The 15,639-nt window shown below is 45.1% G+C and overlaps 1 protein-coding gene across 1 annotated transcript in view; it reads left to right on the top strand.

Moving 5' to 3' along the window:
* Positions 1-15,639, top strand: part of cnksr2a (connector enhancer of kinase suppressor of Ras 2a) — a 775,384-nt gene that overhangs the window by 269,234 nt on the left and 490,511 nt on the right. Inside the window, exon 4 of the mRNA XM_086006247.1 lies at positions 7,665-7,752. Coding sequence (XP_085862373.1) covers positions 7,665-7,752 — 88 coding nt within the window. The remainder of the gene's footprint in view (positions 1-7,664; positions 7,753-15,639) is intronic.

Raw genomic sequence — 15,639 nt, 5'->3', positions numbered from 1 at the left:
TAAACCTTTGAAAAAAGAATTGTATGAAGAATGCTGGTGCAGGTAATGATGTGACCATTGTTCCCATCGGTAACTACAGTGGTATTGATTTTTCTGCACAGAGTAATAGTACAATAATATTGACAGATGAATATCAAGTTAAATGAAATGAGAGGTTAGCTAATTGATTGCTTTCAGTGATCAAATGGTGACTAAAGTTTTGACTAGAACAGTCTTGGCTAGCATATGATAAAATAATACAGGTAGACTATCCTTTATCCGAAAACCTTGGGACCAGCCGTGTTTCGGTTTTCGGAAAATTTCGGATTTCAGAAGGTATTTTATAAGACTGGGAAATTTGTCGGGGCTGGGGGTCGGGGTCGGCGGTGGGGGTCGGGGGTGGGGGTCGGGGTCGGCGGGGGGGTCGGCGGGGGGGTGGGGGTCGGCGGGGGGTCGGCGAGGGGTCGGGGTGGGGGTCGGCGGGGGGTCGGGGTCGGCGGGGGGTGGGGGTCGGCGGGGGGTGGGGGTCGGCGGTGGGGGTCGGGGTCGGCGGGGGGTCGGGGGTGGGGGTCAGGGTCGGCGGGGGGGTCGGCGGGGGGTCGGGGTGGGGGTCGGCGGGGGGGAGAAAAGAATATCGGACGGGCCGCTGCAGCTATCGGACCGGCCGCTGTATTGTTGGGTTCACTCTCCCGGTACCTCCTTCACACTGCCCGGCTCGGCCTGCAATCTCCTACCCAGGAGGGAACTCTGTGACCCTCTGCCCTGCTCAGCGTAAGTCGTGCGCCACTCTGGTCATGTCGTGCGCACGACTTACGCTGAACGAAAAAACTTTCGGTTTTTAGAGGTTTTCGGTTTTTGGAAGTTCGGATAAAGGATAGTCTACCTGTATACACAGATTTTGAATTCTGCATAAATGGATAAAATTACAGATCATGACCTTGTGGGTGAGGAGCCTTTATGGGGATGTTAGTGCCTTGAATGACTAGTGTTTGATATACCTGTACTAACATATTATATGTTTGTACCTCTTCAGTCATATTCCTGTTTGTAATCTTCCTTAAATCAAAATCCTTTTATATGGAAATCCAAACTTCCCCTTTTTACTAATAAATAGTTTGTGTTGCGTTTCACAAGTTTATTTGTTTATACTAATGCATTTACATGAAAGTGTAAAGCTTCAAGTGTAAAGTAGTTGCCTATGGTCTGCCCGTTTGGAAGTGAAATAAATATGCAAATCTCTGCTGATAGGGTGCACCTGAAGAGAGTTTTTAATTCTGCTCTGATCTCGCCAACATAATTTCCTCTCTCCTCACCCCCAGGTACTGGGAATTATTCTTTTCCCATTCCATCCAAATACAGAGCCCAGTAGAGCATGCATCTTTTCAATAACTTAAGAAATTAGTATTGAAATATTGCTGGGCAAAACAAATATTCCCATTAACTTTAAATCACTTTGCCTGAATTTTGTTGTTAACGGTCTCTCTTTAGTAATGTAATTATAACTGCTCTGCTCAGGGCTTTTTGTGACAATATTTAAATGCAACTTTCTCCACAGTCTTAAATATTTTTACATTATGTATAGTTCTATAAATCTTCCTGTCAGGGCTTTACTGAAATCCATACTTTCTCCTTTGGCTTAACCGTGTACAAGTACCTTAATTCAAATAAAAAGGCCTTAAATAGTCACTATTGTGTTGTACTGGCCGCAGCCCTTTATACGCAGTGTCCTGCGAAGAACGCATCTCTCCTTATGTCGTACTGTTGATATTTTACAGGCTGCAGGGCAGTGCATAGCTCATATGGCGCTTTGATTGCTTATTCATTTTTGCTAAAGCTATTCCTAGAACCACCAAATCTGATTCGTGCAACCCATACCTCCTCTCCCCACTAAACATGCCGAATATTTCAAGCTTCCCTGTGAAGTGTTATTCCACGAGTAAGGCAGATTGGATAGTTTGTGAGTGATTTCCAATGAGTTAAAGTCACCTTTTCCCACAGACAGGAATACAGGTAGACTATCCTTTATCCGTAAACCTCGGGACCAGCCGTGTTTCGGTTTTCGGAAAATTTCGGATTTCAGAAGGCATTTTATAAGACTGGGAAATTTGTCGGGGGTGGGGGTCGGCGGGGGTCGGGGGTGGGGGTCGGCCGGGGGGTCGGGGGTGGGGGTCGGCGGGGGGTCGGGGGTGGGGGTCGGCGGGGGTCGGGGTCGGCGGGGGGTCGGCGGGGGTCAGGGGCGGGGGGCGGCGTCGGCGGGGGTCGGCGTCGGTTGGGGGCGTGGGTCGGCGTTGTGCGCACAACTTACGCTGAACGAAAAAACTTTCGGTTTTTAGAGGTTTTCGGAAGTTCGGATAAAGGATAGTCTACCTGTACTTATTATTGAATAAAAAGCTATTTGAGGTTTTTTTTTCAGAAGTTGCTTATTATTTTCTTAAACTAAAGCAAACTGCCGGGTGATATCTTTAGTACATTGCTAAGTAGCACGTGTAAAGCCCTGGAAAGTATTCCAACATTTGCCAGACCACAAGTATGATTCTAGAGTATATAGTGAAGTCTATTGTTGCTCATTGCTTAAAAATAGAATCACAGGTTTGTAAATACAGTGGGGGAAAAATTCAGTTGTTTGCGCCTCCTGTTAGCGCCTTAAGAGGGCGCTAATGGGGCGCAAAGCAACTAGCACCCGGGCGCGGCGATATTTGCGCCGCTCACGAAATTAACTAGACATTTTGTGGCGGCGCTAAACACTACCGCCACGATCTCCTGCGCCGGCAGATTGTGACGTCAGTCGAGTGCGCAATGTCCCGTTAGTGCCCCAGACCGGATATTGAGTGGCGTCGCCTGCCGCTAGCAACGACAGGTTGAGGGAAGCATTTTGCAGTCAGAAAGAGACTGGGGAAGCCTTTTTTAAGGTGACTGCTTCCTGCCTTTTTTTGTTGGTGTCATTTTTGCACCACGCATTCAGAGAGAGAGAGAGAGAGAGAGAGACTTCTGGAGAGATTCAACACTGTGTGAAGGAGTTTTGGGTACTGAGCAGCACTTTGCAGGTTCATTTTGATTTGCCCTTCCTTGCTTTGCCAGCGCTCTGAGGTAGCGCCTCGCTGCTCGGCCGATAATGGTGCCCCAAATGGAGCGATACTGAATTTTTCCCCCAGTACATTCCACTGACTGCTCATGGTTACTTTCATACACTTTCCACAGTTCCCATTCTTTCTGTGTCACTGTTGTTGATCTCTACCAGTTGTCACTGTTTTGCAGTCAATGTCATGTGGAGGTACAGTTGTCATTGATTTAACGTTAAATAATTGGTTCAAGTGTTGTCATTTCTTCTTCTGGAAACAAAACTGCTGCACTGTTTGCTGGACTGTAAAAGTAACTTTTCAGTTTAATTGGCCTATTTTAGGTGTGGTTCTAGGATTCTGCACTTTTGATGGGTATTAATTGCTGTTTGCGCTGATTGCAAAACATTTCGCAGTAGGCCATTACTATCATTAAGAGGACCTGTGTATTGCGACTATCTAGTGATGGTTTCAATAAGATATTTATGATAATGGTTGTTTGTTGTTGAGCTTCACTAACTTCATACTCTTAGAATAAATTCTCAGATTTTAAAATCACTTTCTTAACAAAGATTCACTCCAAAATTCACAGACCTGTCAATTATAAAAATGTCTGTCTTTCTTAAAATTTAACAAAAGTCTTGTAATTTTTGAGTTTTTTCAAGATTCTTTTCTATGACCTCTTTCCACCTACACATGAAAGATAGCATCAAGTGTGGTCTGCTGTTTTCTATCAGCTCACCTTCAGTACACTATCAAAAATTAAATGGCGCAAATCGATGGAGTTTCAATCTGTTATACTTTGCATCAGTCTGTCACGCTTTAATGATTGGCATTAAATAACTAGAATCTGTTCAGTTAGTCATTCTGATTTCTGCCATCACCAGTCAGCAACCAACTGCCACAAAAACAGACCAATTGGATTGTTCAAATAGTTTCATCAAACTGCTTTTAGCCACCATTCTCCTTTCCGGTTTCGGGGTCAGTAAGCACAGTCAGAAGGCAACATTTTTAACATCGTGAGCAACTTTTAAAAAAAATCAGTAAACCTGTCCATAAAATGAATTCGTTTTGAATGCCTGCAATCATTTTCCTTGCCTGTCTCCGTGGCCTATAGCCTGATTTTAGTTTAGTTTCTATAGTTTGGCAGTGACTGTTCTGAGTCATGTCTGAGGGAGTATGTTTAAGTGCATAGGAGAGATGTGTCATTCAGGTGTTATTATCTTCACCTGCTCCTGTGTAACTGTAATATCTAGATTTTAAAGAAATACTGCAAATCACCACAGCAGGTAGAAAAATAAGTATTTTTGAATAAGTATTTTTTTTGGCTAAGGTGAAAGTTACTTGCCTCTTAAACTAGTTTTGTCAAATGATGGGCAAATAATATTACAGGAAACTCTTTTAACCGGCACCTAAATAACCAGAAATCTCTCTTAACTGGCAAAATTCAGGAGTAGGTTCAGGTAAGTTTTACTGTATATTAGTGGCCGTGTAACCGGGGTTCCTGCACCTGTTGCCGTGCAACAGGGACTCCTGGATCTGTGGCCGTGTAACTGGGGTTCCTGGATCTGTGGCCGTGTAACCGGGGTTCCTGGATCTGTGGCCGTGTAACCGGGGTTCCTGGATCTGTGGCCGTGTAACTGGGGTTCCTGGATCTGTGGCCGTGTAACCGGGGTTCCTGGATCTGTGGCCGTGTAACCGGGGCTCCTGGATCTGTGGCCGTGTAACCGGGGTTCCTGGATCTGTGGCCGTGTAACCGGGACTCCTGCACAAGTGCCGTGTAACCGAGGCTCCTGCACCCGTGGCTGTGTACGGGGCTCTCGTACCTTAGTAAGTATACCTCTCTGTAATCCGGACTTTTTGATCAACCGGCACCACGCCGGTCCCGTCGGTGCCGGATAAAAAAGAGTTTCCTGTACATATACTGTCAGTCTACTCCCCTTAATTCTAAGTCACTAAATTTTAATTCTGTGTTAATTCGATTTTCTGTTAGAGCAAAAATCGCTCCTATTTCCGAATTACTGGGGACATACAGATGATATTAAGGGAGAGAGATAAAAGAGAAAAACAAAAACAAAAAAATATATATTTTTTAAAACCTGCAGCATTAATTTTCTTCTGAGGGAATGAGACTCCACACTTGTAAATGTATTTTTTCAGGGCCAGAGAGGTTGTTCAGCAGCAATTATCACTTATTACGCCGTTAAAAACTCACTCCTGATTACACTAGCCCTAACTTTTTCAGCCGTTTTAAGTACAAGACTATTGGGTAATTACTCTAAGTTCTAACAGAACTCGACAGACTACATACAAGAAGGATGTTCCCGATGGCGGGGAGTCCCGAACCAGGGGTCACAGTCTAAGGATAAGGGGTAAGCCATTTAGGACTGCGATGAGGAGGAATTTCTTCACCCAGAGAGTGGTGAACCTGTGGAATTCTCTACCACACAAGGCAGTTGAGGCCAATTCATTAAATATATTCAAGAAGCAGTTAGATATATTTCTTAAGGCTAAAGGTATCAAGGGATATGGGGAGAAGGCAGGGACAGCAACAGCGCATCCTGTGGGTGAGCAGGGTACCTCTGACAGCAACTTCTGCATTTCCGCGTTTAACTGCGCATGTGCGGACGCCGGAGGTTGCTGACAGATTTACCCTGTATTACAGCAAAATCCAGGCCATTGAGCTATTGGGCTGCTGTGGAACTGTGATAAACATTAAACTTCACTCTAGGTCTGGACTGCCTGATAGCAATGCCTTGGGAAACATAATCGTAATTGTTATTGGTTTTTATTCACAGTGTTCTGCTGTCTTTGTGCTGACAGTCAGCAAATTTCCTTACTGGATTGCCTGTCTGTCCGCAGTTTCTCCTGTTTTCCTTGGTCTTCCCATCTTCTTCAGCTGTTTACCTGTTAGCTGCATCCTTGTGTATATAACCTAGGCTGTCATTTCAATCCAGTACGAATGCGACATTGTCAGTTGTGTCATCATTCAGATGAGGTGTTAAGCTAAGGCCTCATCCGTCTGTTCGAGTGATTCAAGTGGGTGTTCAAGATCGCACCACACTATTAAATGAAGCAGATGGTATTTTCTTGGTGTCCTGGGTACAGTCGTTTATCAACCCCCACCTAAACAACAAATAGCGGTTCAACTCATGGCTGCTTGTGAAATATTGCTGTGTGGAAAATGACTGCCACATTTGCCTACCTCACGGCAGTCTCTGCATTTCAAAGTACCTCATGGCATTTGAAGCACATTGAGATGTTGCTAAAGGTGACAAAGTGCTACATAGATAGATGTCTTGTTTTTAACTCTCCCTTTGCTGTGTCATATGCCACCAGCTTGATGTAATTCACAGTTACGGCGCACTGGTGTCCAATCTGCCATTTGGGGAATTTCTTTTAAATTTCTGATATATTCAGGTTACACAGCTTTGGCACTTTCTGTATATTTTGAATAAAATTAGAAAACGTTTTTTGTAACGGTGAATCTTTCTTTGATCAGCAGCTGGAATATGAAATGTCCATTTCCCCTCTTCCTCAACCAGAAAAAAAAAATCAGCTGGATTTTATTTTTCAACTTAAACTGAAAATCTAAAAATTTTACCCTGTGAATTGATTCTTTGTAGGTCTGGTGTGTTTCCTAGAATATTTGATTGCAAAATCTTTTTCTGGTGAGTTCTGATTCATATTGAAATTATGATTTTTTTTTGGTTGTCACTTTGTAGGAAGCTAGCCAACCTATTTTTAGTACCAACATGTTGGGTCATTTACATTTATGATGCCTTTTATGTTGCTTGATGGCAGCAAAGTCTTAGTACAGGTACACTATCCCTTATCCGAAAGCCTTGGGACCAGCTGAGTTTCGGTTTTCGGAATTTTTCGGATTTCAGAAGGTATTATTATAAGACTGGGAAATTTGTATTTAATATAAATTTTAAAAGTTCAGGCTACCTCTTGCAACTGTTCCGTGTCTCATTCCCCTTCCTGCTTCTCTGGAAAGCCGGATATCGGCTGACTCCTACTAAGCTGGCCAGCAAATCAGGTCGGGGGTCGGGTGGGGGGGGAGAAAAGAATATCGGAAGGGCCACGGTTCAAGTCAGGGGGTGGGGGTCGGGGGGGAGAAAAGAATATCGGGCGGGTCGGGTCGGGTCGGGTGGGGGGGGGAGAAAAGAATATCGGATGGGTCGGGGGTCGGGTTGGGTCGGGTGGGGGGGGGAGAAAAGAATATCGGACAGGCCGCGGGTCGGGGGTCGGGTCGGGTCGGGTGGGGGGGGAGAAAAGAATATCGGACGGGCCGCTGCAGCTATCGGACGGGCCGCTGTATTGTTGGCTTCACTCTCCCGGTACCTCCTTCACACTGCCCGGCTCGGCCTGCAATCTCCTACCCAGGAGGAAACTCTGTGACCCTCTGCCCTGCTCAGCGTAAGTCGTGCGCCACTCTGGTCATGTCGTGCGCACGACTTACGCTGAACGAAAAAACTTTCGGTTTTTAGAGGTTTTCGGTTTTCGGAAGTTCGGATAAAGGATAGTCTACCTGTAGGATATGTATATGTGTTTTTTGTTTTTCATTACTACAGGTACTAATTACAGTGGAAGTTGGTTATATTAATAATTTTCTTTTTCCACTAGATCTCCGTTTGCTGCTGTGACGGACTATTCTGTTACTCGAAACAACGTCATTCAGCTCTGCCTGGAACTGACTACCATTGTACAACAAGTAAGGGAGATACTTTTCTGTTGAGAAGTTGTGTTCATTCACCAATCCTTCTATGCGCCTTACGGGATCAGTATGATTTTCTTCATTTTTGCGCTCTGTCCATCCTTGATTTGTCTGATAGAAATGACCAATTTTCTGCTGAATTGTGGTTCCATGCGTAATTAGGTTCTGGGTTGCAGCTACTCAAATTGAGTGTGCTAGTCATTGGAGCACCCTGTGTACAGCCACACTGATCAGTAGGCAGAATGTGCAATTTGAGCATGGAGGCCTGAAAATTTGTTTAATGAGCCCACTAAACAACAGTATTTAGATAGATTTTCTCCATTTAAGCCGACATGCTGAACTCTACAAGTTACATTAAACAATTCAAAGTTTGAAAATAAATGAAAGGGGAACCACTTTATAAGAACATAAGAAATAGGAGCAGGAGTAGGCCATTCGACCCCTTGAGCCTGCTCCGCCATTCAATAAGATCATGGATGATCATCGACCTCAACTCCACTTTCCCATCCGATCTCCATATCCCTTGATTCCCCTAGAGTCCAAAAATCTATTGATCTCAGCCTTGAATATACTCAAAGACTGAGCATTCACAGCCCTCTGGGGCAGAGAATTCCAAAGAATCACAGCTCTCTGGGTGAAGACATTCCTCCTAATCTCAGTCTTAAATGGCCGACCCCTTATCCTGAGACTATGCCCCCTAGTTCTAGACTCTCCAGCCAGGGGAAACAACCTCTCAGCATCTACCCTGTCAATCCCCTTCAGAATCTTGTATGTTTCAATGAGATCACCTCTCATTCTTCTAAACTCCAGAGAGTATCGGCCCATTCTACACAATCTCTCCTCATAGGACAGCCCTCTCATCCCAGGAATCAATCTAGTGAACCTTCGTTGCACCGCCTCCAAGGCAAGTATACCCTTCCTTAGATAAGGAGACCAAAACTGTGCCCAGTACTCCAGGTGTGGTCTCACCAAGGCCCTGTACAATTGTAGCAAGACTTCCTTACTCTTATACTCCAACCCCCTTGCAATAAAGGCCAACATGCCATTTGCCTTCCTTATTGCTTGCTGTACCTGCAGGCTAACTCTGTGTGTTTGTTGCACGAGGACACCTAAATCTCTCTGAACACCAACATTTAATAGTTTCTCACCATTTAAAAAATATTCTGTCTTCCTATTCTTCCTACCAAAGTGAATAACCTCACATTTCCCTACATTATACTCCATCTGCTACCTTACTGCCCACTCACTTAGCCTATCTATATCCCTTTGCAGCCTCCTTGTGTTCTCCTCACAGCTTACTGTCCCACCTAGCTTTGTATCGTCAGCAAACTTGGATACATTACACTCGGTCCCTTCATCTAGGTCATTAATATAGATTGTAAATAGCTGAGGCCCCAACACTGATCCTTGCGGCACCCCACTAGTTACAGCCTGCCAACCTGAAAAAGACCCGTTTATCCTTACTCTCTGTTTTCTGTCCGTTAACCAATCCTCTATCCATGCTACTATATTACACCCAACCCCATGAGCCCTAATCTTGTGTAATAACCTTTTATGTGGCACCTTATCAAATGCCTTTTGGAAATCCAAATATACTACACCCACTTGTCCCCCTTTATCTACCCTGCTAGTTACATCCTCAAAAAATTCTAATAAATTTGTCAAACACGATTTCCCTTTCATAAAACCATGTTGACTCTGCCTAATCATGTTATGATTTTCTAAGTGCCCTGATACCACTTCCTTAACAATGGATTCCAGCATTTCCCCGACGACTGATGTCAGGCTAACTGGCCTGTAGTTCCCTGTTTTCTCTCTCCCTCCTTTCTTGAACAGCGATGTTACATTTGCGACCTTCCAATCCGCTGGGACCATTCTAGAATCTAGGGAATTTTGGAAGATCAAAACCAATGCATCCACTATCTCTTCAGCCTCTTTTCGAACCCTAGGATGTAGGCCGTCAGGTCCAGGGGATTTGTCAGCTTTTAGTCCCATTAGTTTCTCTAGTACTTTTTCTCTACTTATATTAATTACGTTAAGTTCCTCACCCTCATTAGACCCTTGGTTCCCCACCATTTTTGGTATGCTTTTTGTGTCTTCTAATGTGAAAACAGATACAAAATATTTGTTTAACGTTTCTGCCATTTCCTTATTCCCCATAATAATTTCTCCTGTCTCAGCCTCTAAGGGACCAACGTTTACTTTTGCTACTCTCTTCCTTTTTACATACTTGTAGAAGCTCTTACAATCTGATTTGATATTTCTTGCTAGTTTTCTCTCATATTCTATTTTTTCCCTATTAATCAATTTTTTGGTCATCATTTGCTGGTTTCTGAAACTCTCCCAATCCTCAGGCTAACTATTATTCTTTTAACATTATAAGCTTCTTCTTTCAATCTAATGCTATCCTTAACTTCTTTAGTTAGCCATGGTTGGATCACTTTTCCCGTGGAGTTTTTGTTTCTCAATGGAATGTATTTTTGATTTTTGTTGAGAATTATGAAATATATCGTTAAATGCTAGCCACTGCTTATCTACCACCATACATTTTAATCAATTTTTCCAATCTATCTTAGCCAACTTGCCCCTCATACGTATGTAAATGGCTTTATTTAAGTTTCAGGGGGAAAAATTCAGTTGGTTTGCGCCTCCCGTTAGCACCTTAAGAGGGCGTTAATGGGGTGCAAAGCAACTAGCGCCCGGGTGCGGCGATATTTGCGCCGCTCGCGAAATTGACCAGACATTTTGCGGCACTGCTAAACACTACTGCCATGATCTCCTGTGCCTGCAGATCGTGACGACAGTTGAGCGTGCAACGCCCCGGTAGCGCCCTGGATATTGAGTGGCGCCCCCTGCCTTACCACCTGCCGTTAGCAACGACAGGTTGAGGGGAGCATTTTGCAGTCAGGAAGGGACTGGGGGAGCGCTATTTAAAGGCGACCGCTTCCTGCCTTTTTTTTCGGCGACATTTTTGCACCACACATTCTGAGTGAGGGAGAGAGACTCCTGGAGATATTCAATGCTGTGTTGAAGCGTTTTGGGTACTGAGCAGCACTTTGCAGGTTCATTTTGATTTGATCTTCCTTACATCAATTTAGAAGAGACTTTGGGGGTTGCACTCTGACATCTTTCCCTGGGCCTCTCCATTGTTCTTTCCAGCAGATTTGATGTACAGGTCTCTCCAGGCCGAGATTCAAGGCTGCAATGAGCAAGGTGTGGATGGAGAGCAAGATCGACCCTTCCCTTTAAGAACTGGCCGGTGCCAGTGTGTCTGTGTTCCATTGCTGACTGACATCACATGAGCTTCGCCAGCGCTCTGAGTTAGCGCCTCGCGCCTTAAGAGAGGTGTGTAGCGCCTGATTTAGCGCTCCAATCACCTCCAGAGCGATAGAAGCCAAGTTTACAGTCGGAGGCGATAATTAGTGCCAGGTGCTAAACTTTGCGCCTGGCCGATAATTGCACCCCAAATGTGGCGATACCGAATTTCTCCCCCTAAGACTCTAGTTTCTGACTTAGGCAAGTCACTCTCAAAATTAAGGTGAAATTCTATCATATTATGATCACTCTGCCCCAGAGGATCCTTTACTATGAGATTGCTAATTAACCCTGTCTCATTACACAATACAAGATCTAAAATAGCCTGTTCCCTGGTTGATTCCATGACATATTGTTCCAGGAAGCTGTCCCGAATGCATTCCATGAACTCGTCCTCCAGACTGCCTTTGCCAATTTTGATTTGTCCAGTCTATATGAAGATTAAAGTCCGCTAAGATTATTGCATTACCTTTGTTGCAAGCTCCTACTATTTCTTGATTAATATTCTGTCCAATGGTATAGCTACTGTTAGGAGGCCTATATACTACTCCTACCAGTGTTTTCTGCCCCTTGTTATTCCTTATCTCCACCCATACTGATTCTATTTCCTGATCTTCCGAGCCGAGATCCTTTCTCGCTACTGGTGTCATGTCATCCTTTATTATCAGGGCTACTCCCCCTCCTTTTCCATTCTGCCTGTCTTTTCGAAACGTCAAGTACCCTGGAACATTTAGTTCCCAACCTTGGCCACCTTGCAACCACGTCTCTGTAATGGCTATTAGATCAAACCCATTTATCTCTATTTGTGCTATTAGTTCATCTATCTTGTCACGAATACTTCATGCATTCAGATAAAGCGCCTTTCATTTAAATTTTTTACCATTATTCCCTGCTTTGACCTTATTCTCTGCTGCACTGCTACTGTTAAACTCTCTGTCCCTTCCTGTCACACGCTGCTTATTTTTACCCAAATCGCTAAACTGTTCTATTGCCTTGACCTTTCCCTTTAGATTTCTAAACTTCCCCTCACTTGAACCTTTCTCCCTTTTTTTAGTTTAAAGCCCTGCCTACAGCCCTAGTTATTCGATTTGCCAGGACGCTGGTCCCAGCCCGGTTTAAGTGGAGCCCGTCCCAACGGAACAGCTCCCTGTTTCCCCAGTACTGGTGCCTGTGCCCCATGAATTGAAACCCCTTTTTCCCACACCACTCTTTGAGCCACGCATTTAACTCTCTGATCTGCTTGACCCTATGCCAATTCGCACGTGGCTCAGGTAGTCATCCAGAGATTATTCCCCTTGTGGTTCTGCTTATTAATTTAGACCCTAGCTCCTCAAACTCCCTCAGCAGAACCTCATTCTTATTTCTACCTATGTTGTTGATTCCTACATGGACCACGACTACTGGATCCTCCCCCTCCCATTCCAATTCTTCTCCAGCCATGAGGAGATACCCTTAACCCTGGCACTGGACAGGCAACACAGCTTTTGGGACTCTCTTTCGCAGCTGCAGAGAACAGTATCAATCCCCTGACTATACTGTCCCCGACTACAACCACATTCCTTCCTTCTCCCCCCACTTGGATGGCCCCCTGTACCACAGTGCCGTGGTCAGTTTGTCCATCCTCCCTGTAGTCCTTTTCCTCATCCATACAGGTAGAAAGTACCTCGTACCTATTGGACAAGGTCCAGGGCTGAGGCTCCTCCATCACAACATCCTGGGTCCCCATACCTTCCTGACTCGCAGTCACACCCTCCTGTCCCTGACCATTGACGAACTCTAAAGTGCTACTTAACTTAAAGGGTGTGACTGCCTCCTGGAACAAAGTGTCCAGGTAACTCTCCCCCTCCCTGATGTATCGCAATGTCTGCAGCTCGTACTCCAGCTCAACAACACTGAGCCGAAGTTCCTCGAGTTGCAGACACTTACTGCAGGTGTGTTTGCTCGGGATCGCGATACTCTCCACAGACTCCCACATGCTGCAGTTACGACACATCGCCTGCCCTGCCATCTCTAACCTGGTTTTATTTATTAATTAACTAGTTAAATATTTTATTCAGTCGATATTTTAGGTATATTGTTTGATTATTTTATTTAGTTTAAGTTATTGGCCCAGAACTTGGTGTCGGGGGCTTGCCGTGCGTGCAAGCCCCCGATGTGCACTTACCCAGCGCGCCGACATCTGAAACCTGGCCCGCAGTGTATTTCCTGTCAGTGGCCCGGTTCTGATGTCGGCGCGCTGTGCTAACCTGACCCAGCGGCGTAGTTAGTGCGATGTGCCGGCTGGGATCAGGTGAGCACTGTTCAGCCAATCAGGGGAGGGGAAACTTCATTCATAAGTTTGAGAGTAAGAACTGTCAAACTCATGAAAAGTACTGCACCCCAAAACACTACTTAAACTTTAAATAAAATTTAAAAAAACATCCCAATCATTAAATTAAGTATAAATAAGTTAAAAAAAATAATTTAAACAATAATTTTTTTTTGAAAAAAATAAATTTGTAATAAAAAGGGTCTAAAACTAAACTTACCTTATTGTAGATTCTTTAAAATAATAAACCTATGGAAAAAAAATTTCTAAATTGCACTAAAACACCACTTACCTGTAAAAATAAATACTTACGTGTGCTTTTTACAAGCGTAAAGTCCGGAGGCCTTTACACATGCGCAAATCCCCCAAAACAGAGGAAATCCAAGACGCACGCGCTGCCCCCTACAGCGCACGTGCTAGCCTCTTCACCTCTTGGGTTAGAGGAGAGGAAATGCCGGTTTTCAGCGCATGCGCTGTGCATGCTGAAAACCGGCATTTCCTCCGGCCAGACGCGTGAGTACCCCTTCCGTACTCACGCGTTTGGGGAGGAATTACTGCCCTATTAATTTAATAAGTACCGGCTCAGCTCTTAATTTAACCTCCTTCCCTAACTTAGAGAGCAAAAAAGAGCTGTAATACTCACCAACCAATCACCTAACCTGCTCTCCTGTGACGTCACTGTTTGATGTTGTTTTTGAATCGGAGCCTCGCGCTGCCGCTGCTTTAATTCAGGTCCACTCTCGGGCCGCTCTTTATCCTCTCGCCGCTGCCGCTGCTTTAATTCAGGTCCGCTCTTGGGCCGCTCTTTATCCTCTCGCTGCTCCCGCTGCTTTAATTCAGGTCCGCTCCCGGGCCGCTCTTTATCCTCTCGCCGCTGCCGCTGCTTTAATTCAGGTCCGCTCCCGGGCCGCTCTTTATCCTCTCGCCGCTGCCGCTGCTTTAATTCAGGTCCGCTCCCGGGCCGCTCTTTATCCTCTCGCCGCTGCCGCTGCTTTAATTCAGGTCCGCTCTCGGGCTGCGCTTTATCCTCTCACCACTGCCGCTGCTTTAGAAACATAGAAACATAGAAGATAGGAGCAGGAGTAGGCCATTTGGCCCTTCGAGCCTGCTCCGCCATTCAATGTGATCATGGCTGATCATCCAAATTCAGTACCCTGTCCCTGCCTTTTCCCCATATCCCTTGATCCCTTTAGCCTCAAGAAATATATCCAACTCTTTCTTGAATATATTTAATGAACTGGCCTCCACCGCCCTCTGTGGCAGAGAATTCCACAGGTTCACCACTCTCTGGGTGAAGAAATTCCTCCTCATTTCAGTCCTAAATGGCTTACCCCTTATCCTTAGATTATGACCCCTGGTTCTGGACTCCCCGGCCATCAGAAACATCCTTCCTGCATCTAGTCTGTCCAGACCTGACAGAATTTTATAGGTTTCGATGAGATCCCCTCTCAATCTTCTAAACTCCAGTGAGTATAAGCCCAATCGACACAATCTCTCCTCATACGTCATTCCTGCCATCCCAGGTATCAGCCTGGTGAATCTTCGCTGCACTCCCTCCATGGCAAGAACGTCCTTCCTCAGGTAAGGTGACCAAAACTGCACACAATACTCAAGGTGCGGTCTCACCAAGGCTCTGTACAACTGTAGCAAGACATCCTTGTTCCTGTACTCGAACCCTCTTGCTATGAAGGCCAACATACCATTTGTCTTCTTAACCGCCTGCTGCACCTGCATGCTTACCTTCAGCGACTGGTGCACAAGCACACCCAGGTCTCTTTGCACTTCCCCTTCTCCCAATCTAATGCCATTCAAATAATAATCTGCCTTCCTGTTTTTGCCACCAAAGTGGATAACCTCACATTTATCCACATTATAGTGCATTTGCCATGTTTCTGCCCAATCACCCAACCTGTCCAAATCGTACTGGAGTTTCCCGACATCCTCCTCGTAGCTTACCCTCCCACCCAGCTTTGTGTCGTCTGCAAATTTGGAGATATTACATCCAATTCCCTCGTCCAGATCATTAATATATATTGTGAACAGCTGGGGTCCTAGGACCGATCCTTACGGTACCCCACCAGTCACTGCCTGCCACTCGGAAAACGACCCGTTTATTCCAACTCTTTGCTTTCTATCCGCCAACCAGTTCTCTATCCAAGTCAATACCTTGCCCCCCAATCCCATGTGCCTTAATTTTGCACGCTAATCTCTTATGTGGGACCTTATCGAAAGCCTTCTGAAAGTCCAAATACACCACATCC

Source organism: Somniosus microcephalus, chromosome 14 (assembly GCF_052327205.1).
Source record: "Somniosus microcephalus isolate GS21.2 chromosome 14, FLI_Smic_1.0, whole genome shotgun sequence".
In the NCBI taxonomy this organism is placed as follows: Eukaryota; Metazoa; Chordata; class Chondrichthyes; order Squaliformes; family Somniosidae; genus Somniosus; species Somniosus microcephalus.
The sequence above is the reverse complement of the archived record's forward strand: the minus strand, read 5'-3'. Positions and strand labels throughout refer to the sequence as shown.